At 48.5% G+C, this 22332-nt stretch overlaps 1 protein-coding gene across 1 annotated transcript; it reads right to left on the reverse strand.

Moving 5' to 3' along the window:
- Window positions 1-905: 905 nt before the first annotated feature.
- On the reverse strand, window positions 906-21988 carry LOC308041212 (transmembrane protein 151B-like; the record flags this gene model as incomplete). Its single annotated transcript, XM_080345741.1, has 2 exons — window positions 906-2336; window positions 21899-21988. 2 exons carry the CDS (start codon window positions 21986-21988, stop codon window positions 906-908), a joined length of 1521 nt encoding a protein of 506 aa, XP_080201867.1.
- Between the last annotated feature and the right edge of the window lie 344 nt (window positions 21989-22332).

A 22332-nucleotide genomic window follows, 5' to 3' on the forward strand; every position in this document is an offset into this window, starting at 1 on the left:
TGCTAAAAGGTGGAGCTGGGCAAGGTTAACTGCACCTGGAAACACAGCAGCGTCTGTGCTGCAGACCCAGCAGGGCAAGGGGAGCAAACGTTTTTTTTTCTTTATTGGTGTATATCACTGCTCTGGAAAGAAAGTCCTCAGCACTTCTCAGGGGCATAGTCTGTGGCTGTGTCAGCAGTCAGTGACATTTGTGCAGTGAATACCTTATTTTTGCCCAGTGGAAGGCAATCACACCCTGAAAGACATCCTCAGCAGTGAGAAAACTGAAAAAAAAAAGGAAGATGAAGTAAAACCGAGAGGAGGAAAACACAAAAAAAGGAGATAATGAATGACAGAAGAAAAAAAAAAAAAAGATTCATGAAAACAAAATAAATAAAATAAATAAAAAAGCACCTTGTTTGGGGCTTGCAGGAGATGACTCAGCGCCTGCGGATCTGAATTATCCTTCTGACTTGACTCTGGCTGGCCACGCGCCTCTTGCCTTGCTCTGACTTTCCGACTTTGCAGGGCATCCAAGAGGGCAAATGCACTGCAAAGCGCAGGCTTCCGAAATCCTGCAGCAGCAGCAGCAGTCAAACGCTGTGACTGAAATGTTAAAAAAAAGACTGAGGGTGGGATGGGAGGAGAGGCAGGGAACCGGGGAGCCGGGAAAGGATGAGGAATGTAAGAGTGCAAGGAAGAGGGGAACAAATGACTAGGGAGACCAGCCGAAGGAGGGGGAGAAGTTCTTGGACATGAGGTTAGCCGCTGGTCAGAGTGACTATGTCCTCTTGCAATGGCAGGGGGAAAATCTGAAGCTTGTCCTGCCAACCTGCTGTGGAGACTGAGGCTTGCAGGTTCCCCACCTGTGGCACCTCTGCAAGCCCCATCCTTGGGTAGTGGAGCCAAGGAACCATGGAGGCCTGTCACAGAGAGGTTTCTAAACAGGAGGAGCGCCTGACATAGAAATGCCGCCTGTCGTGCCCCTCTGGCCTGTGCACAATCAGGACGGGGAAGAAACGGGCGTCATGGTAGGTTGGGGGGTTTTCGTTGACAGCGAGCTGGCTGGAGTAGGAGCAGCACTGCTCGTCCTGGCAGCCCCGCTCCGCAATGCTGCTGCTGCGGCTCCTCCAGAGCCCTGTCCTGTGGGAGCCATGGACGCGGCAGAGGGAGAAGCGGCTGGTGTTGAGGGAGAGGCGGGAGTTGCCGCTGCAGCTGTGGAACGCGTGACGTGAGAAGATGGAGGAGGTGCTGGAGGCATGGTTGCAGCGCTCGCAGCCATGGGCTGTCTCGCCGTACCGGCACACCGCGTAGCTGTTGTAGGCCGGGGAGTTGGCCAGGTCCATGAGCACAGCCTCTGAGTAGCTGGGGATGAGCTGCCGGTTGGTGCAGATATGCCACTCCAGCTCGGTGCTGTCCTGCGTGGCGTCTCGGGGCATGCGGTACCGGTACAAGGGCTCCTCTGCTGCCGTGGGTGCCGTGTACTCCAGGCCCAGCAGCTTCTCCACGTGGTAGTGAACATAAGCAGTTCGATACTCTATGAGTACCCTGAGCGGCCACGAGATCATCAGGATAGCTGCCACCCAGAAAGCATAGTGAGACACATACCATGGGAGGTGATCCGGATCCCCGTAGGCCATCATAAGCTCTTTAAAGTCCACGTTTTTGAGCTGCATGCCTTCTCTCACCTCCATGTAGTCATCCAGCCCCTCAATCTCTGTGAAGAAGTGAGCCCTCTGAGTTAGGTAAGAGTTCTCAGACTCAATATTGGCAAAGCTGAAGCACTTGGTGAACCTCAGCTTGGTGGCTGTGTAGCTCTCTAGGCCCAGGAGCTCCTTGGAGATGTCCTTGTATCCGCAGTGAGAGTAGTCAAACTCAGCTTCAGCCACGTGGGTGTTGACCCTCTCGTGGTAGACTTGCGTGGTGGTGTAGGCATCGCCATTGCGGTACCGGGTCACCTGCCGGGTTCGCCGCACAAAGTGGTAGCTGATGGCCTTCCACCAGATGCACGGAGTGGCTTGCTGCATGCGGTTGATGCATTCATAGACACTGTCCACGTCTGCCTTATACTGCAGCTCCCTCTTGACGTGGCAGTGCCAGCACTCCACCAGGTACACCACGTACAGCATAGAGAGGAAGGCCAGTGGGATATAGACATAGCCATCCGAGCACGGACTGTCATGGTAGATCATTGACTTGCCTTTGAAGGAGCTATCGAAGCTGAGCTTGGTGACTCGGGCCAGCTGACACCAGGCCACCGCACCCAGGCAGCCGTACATGAGGATGGAGAGGAGGAGGCATTTCCAGTGGGACTCTCGGCACATGCAGGCGCTCAGGGACTGCTTCACAGGGCGTTGCTTCAATCACACCGCCAGGGAGGGGGAGAGAAAGACAAAGAGAGTGAAGAACCCATCAGTCATTCTGCTTTGTACAATGCACACAGTGACTGCTGCCTTCAAGGCTGCGTCTGGCTTTGCTCTCAACTGCCTGAGGACTGAGATACCACCCTACTTAAAATAAATGTGAATATAAACAGAAACACTGTGCCAGGGACAGAGGTCTCTGGATAAAACTCCTTCCTTGCTTCTTCGTGGCTCTGGGGATGGAATTTGTGCAGCAGTGACTCACTGTGCCTGCACCCCAGTTGGACAGGCCCCTCCACAGGGGCAAGACAGGTCTCCATTCCCCTCTCCCTTCCTGCAGTCTGCATCATCTACGGACCTCACCATCTTCCGAGGCCAAGAGGTGTTTGCAGCACATGCACAGCCAAAAGTGTGGGGCTGTGGACTTGCCCCTTCGGTTTGCAGGTGCCCCGTGCCTGGGCATGGGTTCCCACACGGTGCTGCTGGGGAGGCTGGGGAGCAGTATCTATTGCAGGGCTGCAGCCCCATGGGTCGTGCCAGCACAAAGGCACCAGCACTCTGTGGAGCTGGAGCTGCTGCCTGACTCAGAGCTGACTCACACCCAACCCTGAAACCTACCAAATGATCGACACCATTTTTCTTGGAGGTGAGCCATGAGGAAAATTACTAGATTCACACACATTTAGTTGAAAAAATTGTCAGGATTACAGTACGGTTGCAGCATAGCTTCAGGCTGGTTAGAAGACCGGCTCTGACCTATAATACCTGTAAGCTTAAGCACTGGAGTTAAGGGTGAATGCATGAATATTTAAAATGTAGCACATCCCTCTCTTTCAACTCTCAAAGTTGGGCTCGAAGTAGAGCAGGAGTTCGTACTCTCATGTTCCCACTGCGTCCCCTGGGATGGTGTGATTGCAGTTCTTACCCCAGCCATGGTGCAGTGAAACAGCTGCATTGTCATGCTGTGTTGGGCTATGACAAAAAATGCCAAATCGAGCCAAGCAGCTAGTGGAAATGGAGTTCTCTCCCTGCAAAGAGCAGCAGCAGCGTGAGTGGCACTGCTGACTGGCAGCCGCCCCTCTGTAGAGAGTGTGTGAAGCAAGACCTCCTGCTGCCCTGATAGGTAACGTGGAGGGCTGTCTGCATCCCTCTCGTTACCACCATCCTTTGCCTCCCCTGTAACTCTGAGGAAATGACAGTGAGAAAGCAGATACACACTGATATTCATGCATCATCATGCCCTCTGCTGAGCCTAATTTAATGCAAAAATAGCAGCGCTGTTAGTCCTTCTCCCAAGGGGCCACCTCCAATGTATCAAACTGCTCCGTAGATGCCAACATATGCTAGCTTTGGGAAATGCCTTCTTTCTACAGGGATAAAGCTCTCCCCTAGTATAGCTTATCTTGGACCCACAGCAATCAGGATTCAGTAAGTAATCTTGAACCAGCAAGGAACTTAAGGAGCAGCATATTATGACTCACAAAATAATAGTGCAGTGCCACTAGAAAGAAGAGTTTACTGTCTTCTCAATGAGATGGAAGCATTGGCATCTAATCTGGCAGGGCTATAAGGTCAGATTTAATACTGTTTTTTCTGTGTGGTGTTTTTTTTTTTTTTTCTGGGACAGAGAACCACTTCTAAGTAACTATAGAGGGTTTTATGGCTTGCTGTGAGTACTGCCAAACTAGATTTCATGGAGTTTGGTTTTGAATTCCTAGCTTCTAATCTGACACTGTATAAGTGCAGAGTAATTTTACTGATTTTAAGGAGCTACACCAACATTCATCTGCAGGGACTACGATTCTTCCTGTTGCATCCAGAAGTACTCTGTAAAGAATTTCTATTCTTATCCCAAACCTCTTGTATGTGTCAGAATAAAGAATAATTATTCTGAGCTGTATTGTCTTTACAGTGGCCAAAATGGGTGTAGAGAAGCTAAGTGAGTTATTAAGGACACAGTACATAACTTTTCTGTATGTAGGGCAGTGAAAATACCTTTATATGGGTAAAAATAATGCTGTTTTCTTAGCCTTTTGCTGGTAACCTTGAGGAAAGCCAAAAAGTGGCTTTAAGGCGTCTCTAAATGAGCAGAAAAATAACTATGAGAGTTTTGAGTGTGAATCCCGGAGTCTACATACAGTCATGGAGAGTTTCAGCTCTTGAGACTCTTGTCAAACATCCACTACTCTGTCCCAGTGTGGTTACTGTCCCAGTGTAGGCTCCTGACACAGTTCTACACTGGACCCTGGGTCAGAGCCCCAGGTTCTCCTGACTCATGGAAACTCCACCAAGAATCTCTGTCTTCTATTCTTTGTCTCTTCTTGAAAAGGAATTAGAGTTTTAAAGTGCTACAGTAATGCAAAACTATAGACTGGAATGAAGAATTGCAAACCTCTACCCTTTTTTACCTCTAAGGGTTTTCTGAGGTGAAGAAAATTCTAAAAATGAACATCTCTCTACTCCACTCACTGGGACTGTGCAGAAGAAAAGAGCTGGGTGCATTCTAACATAGGAATTTAAGTTCACACTCAGGTTTCCACAGGTACCTCTCATGTAGAAGTGCATAGGGTTAATACCGTAAAGAAAGCCAGTGGACCCAGCAAAAGATGTCCAGCAGTCAGTTTTAATGTGAGTGCTTAAGTCATCCATGCAGCTTTGGGAACACCAATTTTTTCTGTGACTTATTCGAAGCTCTGTCAGCCTGGCCCTGGGCACAGCCGTGCGAGAGGGCTGTCCTGCATCAGTTAAGACTCTATTTGCCATAGGCGCTGCCATCCCCACCTCCCTTTATCTCACTTCCCTTGACTAACAGCTTCTCCGCTCTGCAGCCCTGTGGTCCAACTTGCAACCCACAGATTATCTTCTGCCCAAAGGGTGATTCAACTAGCCCTGCTGGTTAGGGCTATCAGTAGCCATATCAGAGCAGGCAAATGCCTCCTAATGTGCTTAGCTCCATGAAATGCCGTTTCCCTGCTGAGGGAAGAGATGGTTCTGGTCTCACCAGTCCTGGAGCAGCACTGGGATGGGCTGGCAGCATTTCAGAGGCTTGCAGGTCCAACACGACATTTTTGTATGTATTCTCTGGAAACACTTCAAAAATGGTCTTCAAACCATGGCACTGAAAAGGCTGGATCAGCCCAAGCCAGGTTACTGCCACTGTTCTCACTGCATCCTGTAAAAAAGCACCTTCTCTCCTCTCTTCATTAGTAAAGATCAGCAGCCACGGAGCCCACTGCCACATCTCTCTGATTCACTCACCTACCAGTCCAGTTCAGCAGGGTCTTCATGTTCAAAACTCTTTGAGAAAAACATGATTCCTTTCTCCTGGCTCTTTGGACACACTGTTTCATACTCTCCTTTGTTCCTAAGCAGATCCCACTCTCCACAGGTCCTCGGTTATAAAAGGATCTTTCTTCCAGGGTCTACTCCCACAGCTGTCCCTCCTATTGCAAGTTCTGAACATGTTCATTTGGCATATATGCCCTTATTTCTCCTTCTTTTTGCTGAAATAATTATCTAACACAATCATACTATTAGAAACGCTATTGCAGTGTTTGTAAGAAGGACACGAAATAGAACATAATTACAGTAGAAGTATCAGACATTCAAAAATCCAATAAGGAAATATATCTTGCCATCTCTTTAATAAATTCATTAATATGTTAAACCAGTGGCTCCCAGACTTTATTAATTAACATACCACCTTCTTGCAAGCATTATGTCTGTGGTGCTACATGGAATTTTCTCCTTTCTGTGCGTAGTGTTTCAGATTGAAACAAGGCAAGCTTGTATTTCTGGATGAGTACAATAAATGCTTAAGGAAACTAATAATTTCCATGATAACTTGGGCCAGCTGGCGAACAGGAGTTGCGTCCTTTGAGGAATGCTGTGGGATTTGTGTTGTTTTGATGTAGAACAAAAGCATAACCGCTGGAAAATATTAATAGAGAAACATAATTGAAGAACGCAAAGTCAGAGAGCCTGACAGAAAGCCAGAACCAAAGACTGTCCCAGAACAGATGGAGGCTCAGTCACCAGGCACTCTGCCTGCAAGCTAGGACTCACGTATTTGGGTCTCTAACCCAAATCAAGAGAAGTGTCCTTCCTCTCCTGCTTGTTGGGGCTTTGCTTCCAGTGTTGACCTGACAAACCTCCTGACAGAAGCTTAAATGAGACACGGGTTGCCCAGAGAAGTTGTGGATGCCCCATAACTGGAAGTGTTCAAGGCCAGGTTGGACCGGGCTTTGAGCAACCCAACCTAGTGCAAGATGCCCCTGTCCATGGCAGGGGGGTTGGACTAGATGATTTTTGAAGGTTCTTTCTGACCCAAACAGTTCTGTGATTCTACAACCACTTCTGTGAAGACGGATGGCTTTGACAAATCAAATGTTTCACCAAAAGGTCCCAAACAGCTCTGATGACAGTACAAATTATAAAAATCTCCTGGTCTGGATAGAACACTGTGAAGAAGAACAGCTGAGTTGTCAGTATTATTGTTTATGAATTTCAAGTTGTGTTAAAAACACGTACTGTAAATAATGTCTTGCTACACCCTGGCATGCTGCTAAACAGCTTTCAGAGGCCTTCCTTCTCATCGCACCTCACTGGATTGGAAACTCCTGCTAACTCTTATCCAAACTATGCGCAATCAGAAGCCAAAATTCACTTTACTCTTCCACACTTAAAAGCAACAACAAAATGGTTCCCAAATTCTTTAGTAGATCTCAGCACAAATTAGGAAAATGCCATGGGCAAAAGGTTGCACACGTGGAGAGGGCTGGGGGCCTTATGGAGAGTGCCAAGTGTTGGGGACAGTCCTGCACTGAGCTGCCTTGGCCCAAGTGGTCAGCCCTGCAGTGCTCCTCCATGTTTGGGTTGGGATTTTTTTAGCTCATCATTTCCAGAAAGCTCAGGCAAAGCAAAGAATCTCTGTGCCATGCAAAACACAGAGGCAGCTCCACATCCTCCCATGGTCTGTTTTCTGTCTGATGGCGTGGAGCCTTCTGAGACACTAAATGACAGATGCTATTTAATATGTTGCCGCGGTTGGTGGAAAACAGTCTGGAAAGCCCTAACTGCTGACAGAGAACTGGAATTTCAGTTGACACCTGTAGCAGACAGGAGTTTCCAGGCTGGCAACATTTTGATTATTTCTCCTTCAAGAAAGTTCTGTGCAAAACTTAGTTTGCAAATGATAAAACTCCCAGGCAGCAGCTGAAAGGGCAATTGCCTTCAAAGACACCCTCCGATGGCAGATGCCCAAGATCAAAGGCAGGTATGTGAGGGCGGGCATGGAGCACACCCACTCAGCGCTTGTCCTGGCTCAACAGCAGCCAGATTGGGTTCTGGCTGCAGCAACCATAATTAAAATCATTAAAACGTGCTCTGTATTGTAGCAGCATGGAGATTTGGGCTGCTAATCCCGCCTAGCGTAAAGGGGTGGAGAGAGAGCAGAGGGGGAGTGCACAGCCTGGCGCGCCCCCGCTCAGCAGCTGGAGCTGAGCGTGCTCTGGTGGCAAGAGCAAGGGACTGATGGCCAGGGTTTCAGCTCTCTGACCCATCCCTTGACTCCTGGCAAACAAGCATTACGACACAGACAGGTAAGTTGTGGCTGATAACCATTCTAAGTGAGCCTGCAAGCAACTGCATTGGGGGTGGCCAAGAATGAAAAAAATTACCTCAGTTCAAACCCTGATTTCTCCTTAAAAGGCGTGTTTTAAATGTAAGACTGATGCTGAAGAACCAGAACAACATATTTTTGGGTGGCCAAATTGTGCTTGTGTCTCTAGGTCCCTTCCTCTTGATGGTTACATAAGAAATAATGAATGTCCCGGGGTGCCGGCTGAGGTGATCAGGGTGTCCCCATTCTTCCAAGTGAGCACCCCTGCTAGCAGGAGGAGGAAGGGCCACACTCAGAGAAGCCCAGAGTAATTCCACCAGCCCAGGTTTTTGAGTGCCTAACCTGGAACTCTGGTGGCTCTGCTGTACTGGTGATGTCTCACTGCTCTTGCTGACATCTGGATATGAGTATGTCTGAGAGTGGGACTCACTCACTGGCCACATGGCTGTCCCTTGGTGATGGCAGGGACCCTTATGATATAATAAAGAGCCAGACAGCTATTTAGCACTTACAGGTATTCATAGAAATTTCCCCTGTCAACTCTGAAAGGCTATTGGTGGCTGGTAAAAGTTCATCTTCCATGAAGGCACTCTGCTTTAAGTAATAGACTAAAAGAAATGACAAGCCTGCAATCCACTTTGTAATTTGTTCTGGTGATGAAATTTTTCTGTCATTGTAAGTTCGTCCCACTTGAACCCCCATTCATGGCAGTGGAGATACCTGTTCTCTGGGTAATGAAAGACTCCTTTCATATTCATGAAGATACTTCTTCATTCTAATTATGACACCTCTCACCTGTTTTTTTGACAATTTAAATGGGTCAAGGTCTTTAAGTCCTTCACTGTGCAGCCTTTTTTCCAGCTCTTTTTGGTGCTCTGCTCTCTCTCCAGCACCTTGAGATCCTTCTTAAATGTGTACCCTATAAGTGGATACAGGACTTCAACACTTTATTTCACTGGCATCATACCAAAACATAAAATCATCTCCCATTCCCACTCATTCTCCCTTTTTACTGTCTCAAAGAGTTGCATTAGTAGATTTTTGGCCAGCACCACCCTGGGGGTTCATGCTCAACCACTCACCTACTTTGCTACCAAGTATTTTTTGAGTCAGTTTCTGAGGACAGCTGAAGGGCTGGCTGCACACTCCACCCTGAAATGTGTAACTTCAGATTTGGCTTTGGATTGAATAATTAAATTATCAAATGAATGAAGCAGATCCCTCTGTAGGACTGTGCTCGTCAGATCAGCCTGCTAATATTCATGCCAACTGTATCTGTTACAAGCAGTGATTTCATCCTTATTTCCAGTGGATAGTGTCAAATCTGGTAATTATTGCTGCACAATTCTGATGATCTAATGGCTAAATACCCTATTAAGTTATACAAGACAACTATCTTCATGAAGCTAAGTGTCAATCATAAAAACAAGACTGTGGGTGTTACATGAACGCTGAAGTGCTCCTCACACTTCCAGTACTCACTGCCAGGAGTAATCCCACATGCAGCCCTAGACACAATACTAAGAGAAACCCTCCAAAAGCTTCAGTGGAACCCATTATCACCTAGCTTGCTGTTGCAGTACTCTCTTCATTAGTTGCTCTATTTCACTCCAAAAGTAGCTGTACAGCAGTGTGGGCTTGAAGCATCTGTTCTTTTTCTAGCTGCCTCAGTACTGTTTACAGTATGCAAATGGTTACAGCGACAAGAAACCTCTTGTTTTGTCCATTTCTGATTTTGACGGGCAAAAAAAATTTGAACTGAAAGTCGCCAAACTGACCCCAATACAGGGGGAGAAATAGTATGCAAAGTCCAAAGGATGTGAATCAATCTATTTTGGAGTTACAGTCTTTAAAAATTTGATATATAACTTTGCCTTATGTTTACTATTTCTCTGTAGCTCCCTATTGACAAAAGGACTTTTTTATCTTCTGTCAGACTTAATGCTTCAGTCTCTGAACAACTCCAGCATGAGCTATATAAGCAGGAAATATGCTCCCACAGCATGAATTTATTGTACTGTTTGTTTTGTGAACAGTTTGAGGCCCAAATTTGACTGCCTGTGTCTGGTTCGCAGTCAGATATCTGGGTTCCCCATTTTCAAAAGCATTAAAATTCTCCTTCAGGGAAATCATGCCAAAAATGTTTCCTGTCCTTTTAAACCCCACGTGTGAATGTGTTTGCCCTTGCTGCTGACCTCAAGAGCTGCAATTTTGCTGAAGCAAAATGCTATCATGTCTGAAAGGAAAGAATGAGAGAAAACAGAGGCCAGTGAAGATGTGACCTGAATGGAAACAGAGAAATGAAGGGGAACCACAGGGGGTGCGGAGAGGTGGAGGACAGCAAAGGATAGCCTGGACATGCTCCGAATGCCGGTGCCACCGAGGCAGGGGAAGCGCGTTGGCAGGCGAGGACAGAGACCAGCCAGACTGGGCAGGGGCAGGAGGGAACTGGGCCCAGAGAAAGGACCTGGGCGGGGATCAAATGGGGAAACACTGAGTCTGACAACACCAACGCATCCCACAGGCCAGCAGAACTCCCAGCCCATCTCTGACCTGGAAAGCAGTGCTCCTGAGCGGCTGCTTTCTAGTCACAGGAAACTTCTCCAGAAAACAGATCCCCCATCTCCTCCCCACAGCCTGAGGGTGGGATAAGGTTGTGCTAAACTGGGGCAGAGACTCCCATGGAGGTGACAGCATGTTGCAGGGCTGACGCTGCAGCTGTATCTCAGCGAGATCTGCGGCATCACAGCATTCTGCTCTCTGCCAAGACCTGGCTTCGGGGCTACAGGGTTACTTTATCACTGTCTTCAACAACAAAATGACCCCACAGCTCAGGATTACTCATGTGAGCAAAGAGTCAATCATATTTTTCTGCTTGTTTTTTTTTACCCCTCTTTTACTGAGCAAGAATAATCTTCTTGCCCATGCGGAAAAAAGAGTGGGTGAAAGACTGACATAGAACTGAAATAAAAGAAATAAAAGTAGAGAAGCAAGAAGAAAAAAACAGGGATAAATTAATACCAGTCATAATTTCACTTGTCTCTCCAGATTTATACAAGTGATTAATATATTCCAATGAGACACATGAAAGGGAAAGAATAATCAATAACCACAAGTCACACACTTTGGCAGGTGGTGACCTGCCCGGATGAAAGCAGATTTTTGTCTCTGCCTTCAAGACCTCTTCCATCTTGATAGGGAGAGGGCAGTGGAAAACATTGCACCTCCTGATGGACATGGCAGGACATAACACAGAGAGGACCACCAAGTCCTTGCTAGGCAAGGCATGGGCTGTGCTGTTAACCATAACTGAGGTGAGCTCTGACATCAGGACCAACCTCTGGTGCTAAGAAACACTTCACCATTTGTGCAGTGGACAGACATGATGCAAGAAGCGCAAGGAGATCTCTGCCTGCCTTCCCCAAGCAGCTATAAGAGACGTGGGTGCAGATATAATCTTCCAGCTACTGAGGTGATCCTGGTAAAAGACTGGCCCAAGAAGTCTGGGGTGACCAGGGAGAAGACAATTGCAGGAGAAGAGTCAGAGTACAACCTTTTGTGGCCTTCCAGGGTCAAGTGAACTCCTTGGTCAGATACTCGTTAGTACAGCGAGGAAGGAGCCTGCAGGGCTGTGCTAAACCATACATTGGTGTGTGACAGGCAGAAGTGCTCCTCCACCATATGACCCAGTCTGGGCACCACTTGGGGCATCAATAATAAGGCCCGGTGAGGGAAAGGGGAGATATTATTAATACAACACTCACCTCATAAATCCCCTCCTGGGGAACTGGAAACAAAATCCTTCCTGCCATCCGTCTCGAACAGCAAGACGCCCATTACCCTTCACTCATGCTAAGCCAGTAGCAAGTGCTCTCAGCATGGAGGGAAAGGGAAATATAAGAGGTAGAAGGTAACAGAAAAAGTCATTTTGCATCAAAGAGAATTTCCCTCCAGTCCTTGAACGTATAGGACATTGGTTGCTGTATGTATGTTTTGGATGCAACATTTGCTCTTCTGCCACAAAACTCCTATGAGAATGAAAACTTTCTGCAGGTGGGGGCTGTGACATCAAGGCCAAGCAGAAAGGATGCTACCTGGTTTGAAAAAAATAACCTGCATGCACTCCACATGTTTGTAGCATCACTGACTCAGGCATTTGCTTTGGCAGTTGCCTTCCTGTAGTAAACAGGGATTACTTGGTTTCTTGTTAAATTCATGCAGAGATTTAATCTCCTCCTTCCATTGACAGAGCTGTCAGGGGAAATGTCTCAGGGTGGGAAGGTGCACAAAATGGCAGCAATATATTCTGTCCCACACAGACCCTATCGCAGGACAAGACAAACCTGGCCCCCCCCTGAAGTACTATACAAAGACAGACTGTTATTTTACACCATTCACCCTCATGAATGCAAGATACCATCTAAAGAAGAGGAAAGCAGAAGTCAAGACAGAAAGAGCCTCCAGTCCTCTAAAATGTCAGATTCAGCAGTAGCTCTTGCAGGATACTTCTGAGTTCTTCAAGCAGACATAAAGGAAAATCCAGAAAAGAAAGACATTTGGATACTGACCAATATATATGCCACACATCACAGCAGGATAGGAAAGCCACTATCTAAAATATAAGGGTACGTGTGCGAGTGGTGTGAAGAATTTGGCCTCAGCCACATCTGCTAGTGATGCTCCCACATATTGCTCCAAGGAAAGCTGTGCAGTTGCATCTTCAGCGCCAAGGAATCCTAGCAACAAAGTGGTCACCATTTGCAAAATAGAAATCAGGGCTATTTTAGTGGCAGCCTCCTACAAGCTAACAAAAATGCTATACTAACAAAATTATCCCTTTTCCCCCCAAATTGCTGATGATGCTGCCACTGGTTTTTGACTCAGCAGCAAAACAAAGAGCACATTCTGGGGGCAGAGGCTTTTTCCCAGTAACGTTAATGATCAGAATGAGTTCAGTGGGAAAGAAAAGCTGGGTTCAAGCTGCCTCAAAGCAAGCAAGTAGTTCAAAGGACTTTTTTTTTTTTCCTACCCTTTAAGCATACACATCAGATCTAGCTCATATACCTCACTCCCTTGCCTTGAATATCAGTGCCTTGAATACCTAGTAGACACAGGGTAATTCTTATAGGTATAACAATGTGGTTTACCTCAACACTTCGCAGTCAACTGATAAAAGCATCACACATGCTCAGGAAAGCTCCTGGGATGCAGTTCCCAGCCACTGCCAGATGGAGTGATTGGCATGAGATATAGCTGTGCCACTTGGTATTTTGCAGCTTGCCTCATGCCCAGCCAGCTGCTTATCCCCACCACAGCCAGCGGCCAGCCCCGCTGCATGGCGGGGTCTGGGCAGGTGCTCTTGCCCCTGCTCCTGTGCTGCAGGGAGCTCCTGGAAGAGTTGATGGCAATGCACGTCTGTCCTTCTGTCCATCCTGTGGCTGCAGAGCACAGTGATCTGTGCCTGGGCAGCAGTGTGCTTCAGCCTGTGAGTGCCAGACTCAGCTGCCTGCACCCTTGGGCAAGCTGCTGGTGACACAGAGGTGTCACAGCCCCAGGGAATGGACTTGGTGCAGCCTGCTGACAGCACTGGTGTTAGCCAGGGCTTCGCTGACATGAAGGGAAAACTGACACCAAGGGAAAGCAGGGGGGCTGGTGGGACCAGCTCCCATTGCTTCAGTCTGGGAGGGATGGGGAGAGCAGGGAGGGGAGAGAGGAGAGTAGCTAGCTGCTGGCCTCTGTGTGCTTGACAAAGTCCCAGTTGGGTTCAACAGGAATCCTGTAATACCTGTTTCACACCCACCTTCACTCACAAGATGCAGCTCTCCAGGGGTGGGAGAGGAGTGAGCAGCGAGAGGAGGCTGGCGATACTCCGGCAGGTGTATTTTTATTTTTGCTGCGCAAAACACCAGCCTGCAGCAGTGGATGTTAGAGCCATAGTTCGGTGGTCTACTAAAGCTTGTCCCTTCCCAGTCCTGGGTCCCTAGGGTTGCAGGTGCTCTCCCCATTCTTGAAGAGCGCATGTCCTGAGCTTTACTGTTCTCATCATAGCCACAGGTCCTGTGTGCCCTGCCCAACCTTCCCTCTGTCTCAACACGGGGAAGTGAGGGACTGAGCCAGGCTGGACAACAGCCACACACCAGTTTCCCTGGGGGGAAAGAAGGGAGGCAGGAACAGACAGCCTTGTGAGGAGGAAGCCCAGCAGTCAGTTCCTCACCAGCTATTTGCAGCATACTCATTGAATGCCTCCGTTTAGAGACTTTGTAAATGAGAAAAATAGTTCATTCTTATTAATAGCATTTAATCTTTGCTTACTCTGAAGGAATACCTTGAGATTTATATGGGGGACAGAAACATCTCTCAGGTTCTCAGAAGAAGTATTATATATTCCAGGACTTATCCAAGCTCCAGTGAAGTCAGGGGAAGTCTTTTAAAGTGAACTGTGAATAAAGCTTTGCCCAGAACCATGAAGTTTTATTTTTATTCTCACTTTTTAGCAAAGCTGTCCTGTCATCTAGTAAAACCAGAACAAGGTTGCTCTGTGATTTGACCTTTCAACCTCCAGCCTTCCCATTTCCCATGTGTGACCTCCCAGTCACTCTTCAGCCAAGGACTTGCCAGCCCCACAGAGCTGGGCTGCCATGGATCTGGCTGTGGCTGTGCCAGGTCCCTGCCGCTGCTGAGCATCCCTCGTGATAACACCCAGCCACTGCTCAGGCTTCAGCTGCTCTGTCAGATTCAAGGACTGTGTTTACCCACCTCTGCACCTTTTTGAACACAGCTGGGACCTCAGTGCTGTCAGGTTTTTTTATAATGATGCTTCTGTTAAGATGAGGTAGTATCCCTGCAGCTAATGCTTCCCTGTGAGAAAAGAGGCTTCATCATAAATATCACTTCTCTCTCCCTCTTGCTTCTCTCTTCTATCTCTGCAAGACATTCCGCAATAACGTGACAGCACAGCAGGTGAAAACTTCACTCAAAATTCACTTTAAAACCTAACGGTTAAAAGGGATACTGGGAGCCAGGACACCTGGATTTTATTTCTTGACTTGACTTTGACCCATGGCATGGTTTCAGCACACCTTTTTATATCTCCCAAAGACACTGAAAAAAAATCATTCATAACATGCTGTCACATGAGCATTGCAGCAGCACTCTCCAGGAAGGCATCTCATCTGCATGTGAGCTGTCACATCCTGCCACTCTGAGTACCAGCTGGTGGGAATCAGGGGATTTAGCTCCTGCCCTGGCCTGCTGACAGACAGTCCCCTGTAGATGACCACAGCATACCTTAGGCCTGCGGACAGACTCCCATCGCCACCCTTTCAGCACACGTCCTCACTACTCCCTTCCTCCACCATGTACTGGCACTTCTGGCTGGCCACCTCACCTCCAGACAGTGACCAAGGGTGTTTTTTCTCCAACTTTTTGGTCCTCAGAGGAACCCCTAAGCTGTCAAAACCCTACTGGCAGATTCTAACACCCAGCCTCCATGGTGCTTCGTGCTCCCTCTGCCCATCGCAGGCTGGGGGAGATGGCACGACTTGTGCCTGTGGCCACTCAGGCTCTTCCAGCTCTTGCACTCCAGGACACACTGTACTGGTTTGTGAGACCTCCTCAAAGTAAGATGCTGATGCCTCATGCTGCATCACTTTTGTTACCAACTAATCAAACGTTGTACTCCACAATTCCCAGCCCAGCTCCTAAGGGCAATACATAGCATGGGTATGAAGGCCTCCAGCCACAAATGGGTGGCCACAAATCACTTCTCTCCCATATCCAAATATGCTGTGACCTGCAGAAGTCTCTGATTGAGCCATCTTCTTCCCTGGTTATGGCCAGATTATGCAGACCCCACATTTGCAGGACACCCCAATTACTGATCGTTAGCTTTCTTGTCAGGAGCGTGACCCTTTGTGACCTGCCATCCTTTGCTGTCAGCTCCCACTAGTTCCCACTCTCACCAGCCAGCTGTTTCCAGATGCTGTCTTCCCTGTATTACCAGTCTTTCCTTAACAAAGCCTTGACTGGCTGGATGCTGAACTGGGATGTACAATACCTCAGCCATACAGAAAAGGTGCTATGTGTGAGTTGGGATTTCCTGTACATTATTCACCTGATGCAAAGTCACAGAAGTCAAAAGCTTAGGCATCTTGGGGGGGGCTAAGCCCCTCCATCGTCTCCTGGTGGCACACATGGCACTGTGAGAGTGGCTGCCAGGTACACCAGACACCACTTCACAACCTTCACCCAGCTCCGGGATGGCTGCCAGCCTCCTGGTGCTGCCGAGCTGCCGGCACCACACGCAGCCAGACTCCCCCAGCCTTCCCACTCGCCATCTGTCCTGCTCCTTCCAGGCACTTCTCCTCCCAGCTTTTGCGGCTGTGGATAAGATGTGCTGCGGGCAGTGCAGTCGGTGCTTAGGGAGGAGCCGATATGGGTGGCCTCTGCCCCTGACCTGCCCCGTGGGCTCCTGTTGTCAGAGGCCCTGTGGGCAGCATCCCTGCTGTTACACCTCCTCAGCTGTTCTGCCCAATGCTGCTTACATGAAGTTAGCCCATTAAGAGTTTTGGGTAGTTAACAAAGCCACTGTAGCAACTGTGACCTCAACAAAGATTCACTGTGTGCTATTTTTAACTTTACAGTTTTTAAGCTCAGAGGAGCTTGATGAGTGATTAGAGTCTGAAAGTGAACTCTTGAGTGAACTGTATTTTCCATGATTAGAATTTAAAAACTAATTAACTACTTAACCATGCTTTTCCAAAAAGTAGAACTCCTGCTGTAAGTGAAAAATCAAACACAGACTTATCTACAGTGTCACTAACAACTGAAAAGGCCTTATAGCGCTGAAGATAGCTCGGCTGCCACTGCTTTTGGTGTTAACTCACTACTGTGTGTTAGGACACAGCTAGAAACAAGTCCCACTCACTAGAGACTTCCTGGGGACATTTCACTCTTTTGAATCTCCATTTCCACAATGTTCCCGGTCACTGACAATGATCTGAGTTATTTTCTTTCAAGGTGTAGAAACAGATGAGAAGAAGCCTCCTGCTCTGTTCCGGGGGAGAAGATATCTCCTACCTCACTCTTGCAATGGCTTGCAATGATTGAAAAGTATCCTTGGTATCCACACTTCCCTTCTGGAAGGAGATAATCCTCTGGGGTCTCCGAAGTGAGAAAGGGAGAACAAGGAGGGTATTTGACGTTTCAAAAAAGTGTACAAACCCATTGCTTTTCCACGGGTATCAGGTGACTGTCTATCTACCATTAGAAACCAGGTCTGGAGGGGACCTACCACCGAGTCACCTGGTTTCTCCTTCTCCTGTGAGACAACATCTACATACTTAACAGCTATTTGCCTAAATTGTCCTTATAACCCTCCAATATCAGAGCTCCACGAGCTCCCCAGTCACTTAAGCCCAGCACTCCATTGAGAGAATTCCCTTCCTGGAGGGAATTGGGAAAGTCAGTCAGAAGGAGAAACTCATTTCTGTCTCAGCTGTGGTGGCGAGGGAGCACTAGCAGTCAGAGAGGATGGAAGACTTTGCCTGTAAAAGCCCATTCACCTGAATCCCAGGCTGCCCTTCAGAGCTCAGACACACACATTTGATGTTTCCTATCTATTTTTTTTAAACCCTCGACAGCTTCTTGTGTAAAATGCAGAGAAGACAGACAACTTCAGGGCACCAAAACCAGACACGTGATCAGAAGATAAAGTGGGACAGCGAAAAGAACAAAAGCAGAAAAAAGATGTGACGTGATGCCTCAGCATCGATCTTCTTACAACAGGATCTGCAATGCAAATACTGCCTGGAATTGTATGATCATGAAAAAAAAAGCTTTCCAGTTCCTCTGATGCCACTACTGCTGGACTTTTTCCTTTGTCTCTATGAGGGAGACCATTTGGATCAAGAAATGAGGTGCACTCCTTGGTTTCTGTCTGCTGAACAAATAGGCAGGAGAAGTAAAAATGGGCTTGTCCTGTTTGACCTCACACAAGAGGGGGAATATTGTGCACTGCATAAAAAGTAACTAGTCAATCATACTTGCTTGGGATGGTGACCATCTTCCAGCAGGCTAAGCAGCAGCTATCATTCAGGGCGTTAGCTGAGCAAGTCTTTTGCAAAAGGTTTGGAAGTGGTTTTGAGGGAAAGGAAAAGCGGAGCTTCCCCAGGACCCATGTCTCATGTTTCCCGCTCTCCTCCGAGCAGAGGCCATGGGGTCAGTGTCCTGCGTAGCTCTTGGTGGGGAGGTTTACAAGGGAAATAGCCCCTCTCTGGTGGCTGGTACCCAATGGTCCCTCTGCAGCTTCTGCTTAAAAGGTGGCAGGGAACAACATTAACCTCTATCACGGGCCCTGTGCCCTCTCTCCTCTCCATCCCCTGCTCTTGGGTTTGTTTCTCCTGAGCACAGAAGTCTTGGGGATGACAACAGGCCTCTAGAGGAAGATATTGTCAGAGAGGCAGTGGGGAGCAAACAGGCTCCTGCAGATCTGCAAGAGAAGGAGCTGCATCAGACCACAGGGATCTGCTGGTGAGGAAGCTGTACCTACAGCAGGCCTGATAAACCTGAGAGGGTCACCTGCCTCACCTCCCCCCCCACCTCTCAGCCCCATGAGTACACCTCAATCCATAGATGGGGACAACATAAAGGCACCCAGTCTAAGTTCTAAAGGGCTTTATGCCTGATGTTTTTAAGGCCATCAAATAAGTCTTGACAAATAAAATTAATATATTTGACATTCATATTGGGGGTAAGGGATAAAAAAGCTGGAGAACTAAATGGAGTTAATTCCTCAAGCAGAAGATGTCTCTCCAGTGGCATGCTTAAGAGGAAAGGATGCAGCTACTTTTTGACCTGACAATCTGTGAAGCTGTAGCCTGCAAGCAAAGCAGTATCTTTATTTTCCTAACTTGTAACACCTTTGAAGCCGTTGTGACCACAAATAGCACTTTTGAAATGAGCTCCTGTTGTGTTTTGCCTTGGCAGTAAAAGGCAGATGAGGCATTCTGTAACATCTCCGTCAGTGAGCTGATGACCACGGGTTTCAGGAACATCAACCCATGAGGTTTCCCCTCTTTTATTTAAATAGCTTAACTGATTATACTATGTCATGCCCAATTAAAGGTTTTACATATGGAAGAGAAGATAAAACCGGGTATGGACAACTGCTGTTTGACTCTGCCAGTACAGACAAGACAAATACATATTTCAAAATGTCAAGTGTGTGCTTTCAGCTTTCTTCAGTGATTACTCGGCTATAGAAGCAAATAAATGATGTTTGTACTCACCAGCTTCACTTTCCTGAAAAAGAAAAACAATTTCTGACCAAGTTTTAAAGATTTAAATATTTAAGACCATTTCTCAATTTAAGTGTAAATTGGCAGAAATGCAGAAAAGTCCCTACTGACTTTTCAATGTAGGTGTAGGCTGTCACAGTAATAACTAAGACAAGAAAAACCACTAGTCTGCAGCTTAACCGGGGCAGTACAGAGCAGCAGGTTCTGCTACCTCAGGAAAGAAAGTCAAGTCAAATATGTCCAGAGAATCAATGTACAGCAGTAACTGCTGAAACATTTGGAAAAACACATCCTTTACATTCCCTCCTCTGAAAGATCTTGATTCTTTTTTGCAGGAGTTGATGGAATGGTAAAACCCTACACCACGGCTGTTCCAGATCATCCAACTCGAGCAATCGATATCTCAACAGAAAAAAAACCCAAACCAGAATACTGGCAGCTGATCTGAGGGCTTGCTCTGACATTCAGCAGAGTCAGCAGCAAATCTAAGTGGTCCTTGGCAGAAGAGGACAGAGGCCGCAGCAGGTAAGCGAACAGCCTCTCTCCCTCCTGCTCCACAGCTGCACTGTCCTGCTTTCAAGAACAAAAACTTAGACTTCAGACATATTCTCTCTTACCAGCTCAGAGTTTTATCTCACATCATTACCCAATAGAGGCAATTTTTAGTTACCGTTAAGATCTAAGACCACGCTTTTTGATTTAAGTGAAATCTATAAATGGCAAGACTAATAGAGAAGCCTGTGAAATGCCCATTTAATACTGGGCATTTAATTGCAACTGCATGTCCAAGCACAAAAAGACTACTTACATGGAGATGGACAAAGGATGAGGAAAAGACCAATACTGTAGGATTGCAGTGCTAAGATATCATTGTTACAGGAACTTAAGATATTGACTCAATGTGCAAATGTTTGTGTCGGAACAGAAGAAAAACTGAGAACAGGGTAAGTGAAGTAAGATATAATGGGCTTAGCAGAGAGATCAAGTGCTCCCACGTCTAGAAATGGCTGGGATGTTTTTATGGTGGACTTAATCTATTGGAAAGCCTTCTGTAGTTCCTGGTCATAGACCAAATAAATCAAAAAATCCCTTCCAGCATTAACCATCTATTGATCTTCTGCAGGGTTGTAATTACATTGGGGAGCTCTACTGTTGGAACAGCAGCTGTATCCTGGATTCAGTCACAGCTCTTCACAGTGAGCTGTGTCACAGGTGTTTAGAAAGCAATTGTACAGGAGAAAAACCCTAATTTTCATCCACGGAGGACATTTTTTTCAACCTGAGCTGCAAAGTCTGTTTTCTTTTATAAGTACTTCAAAAAGTGCTGTTTAGTTGTAGCCTAAGTATACTGCAGCTTCAAATAGGCTTTTTTGTGGCTACCAGATTTTGACTACAGGACCATGAGGCTGTTGATGAGCCATGGGACCTGTTAACAAAAGCTTTAAGCAGACTAACTGCACAGAGCAATGTTCTGGGGTTGCTTTAACTTATGTTTTTGGTTTTCACTGCCTGCTTTAAGGCTGCTCTCTGCATTCCTGCAAGCATGTACATTTAACTCTGTATTATGAAGAAAGTAAAATCACTTCCGTAATCTGCACATGGATTACACAACGTAAATGGCAGACCTGTCAAAACAGCTGGGAGCAAAGGCTACATTGCGCGTAGAAAAAAATCTCAGGCACTCCTAATCTAGGAGATTTTGCTGTCCTGAATGTGCAGGACTGTACATGCCTTGTCACTTACCGCCACAAAGCCCTGCAGTTCCGTCTGGCCAATGCCTTGTGGCTCAGGATTTTTTGAGTCAACACCCAGCTACATCCATCATTCCCTCCCTGTGATGTGCAAGGCCACAGTAAGCGCTTCCCAGCTGAAGAAACATTATCAAGCTGTATTTTCTATAGTGTTTTCTGTCACAGATTAGGCAACAGGAATGCCTAGGCCCCAAGGGAAAAGGAGAACGATGGCCTCCTCCATTGATCCAAAACACTTGAAAGTCACGGAGCTGCAGGCTGCAAACCTCTTACCACCCTCACTGTGTCTGTCCCTCCTGCCAGTTACACCAGCGCCTCGCAGAGCTGCAATTTTCCTGACCGTTTCAGAAGTCCCAGGGGAGCAGCAGGCTCACCTAGGCCAAACCCCAAGGGGCATATTTAGCCGAACTTCCACCGACCAGGCCTCCTTTACCCCCACCGCATCGCATCGGTGCAGAACCGCTGCCCGAGGCGCTAAGCCACCGACCACCCCGAGCCCAGCACTGGGACCAGGGCTGGGCGCCCGGGGTCCGTCGGTAAAACCCCGCTGCCAGCGGCCGCCCGGCTGCTGCCACCCCTCCGGCCCGGAGGGTCCCGCCGGCCACCCTGGCACTGCACCGGGGCGGCACCGCACCGAGCACCGCACCGCGGCGGCTGGCGGCTGCCCCCGCGGCGCGGCTGCAGGTAGCCGGGCGAACAGGCTGTGGCTGGCTTCCCGGCTCCCCCCGCTCCGCTGACATCCCCAGCTGGGGCACCCTCTTCCCGCCGCGGCTCCCCGCTATTTCTCCACGCCCGCCCCGCAACCCGGCCCCGCGGCGGGGCTGCCTTTGCCCCCCTGGTCCTCCCGCCTCGGCCCGGGGTGGGGCAGGCACCCCCGCCGCCGCTCACCTCCTCCCGCACGGCGGCAGCGGGCCCCGGCGCGGGGGTGCTGCCCGGCCCGCTCTCAGCAGCCGCCTCGGCTTCCCCCTCCGAGGACATCCTTGGCCATCACCAGCAGTGGCGGAGGCGGCGGCGGTGGGGGCTGCGGGGCCCCGAGACGGCGGAGTCCCCCGCGGAACCCCCCCTGCGCCCGGGCTGGGTCGAGCCGCCCCCCGCACCCAGGGTCGCCCCGCCGGGTGCTCCCTGCTCCCTCCACCATCCCAAGCAGGCGGGCAGGGAGGGAGGGAGGCGGCGGAGGGGAGGAGAGAAAGACGAGGCGGAGGGGGGTGCCCCTGCCGCTCCCGGCCCCCCCTAGGTGGGCAGGAGACCGCCCGGCGGCTCCTGGCGCGCCTCTGCGGGAGGCTGGGAGCTGCGGGGTGCGCCCTCCCCTCCAGCGGGACGCC

The sequence above is a fragment of the Nesoenas mayeri genome (assembly GCF_963082525.1).
Source record: "Nesoenas mayeri genome assembly, chromosome: 5".
In the NCBI taxonomy this organism is placed as follows: domain Eukaryota; kingdom Metazoa; phylum Chordata; class Aves; order Columbiformes; family Columbidae; genus Nesoenas; species Nesoenas mayeri.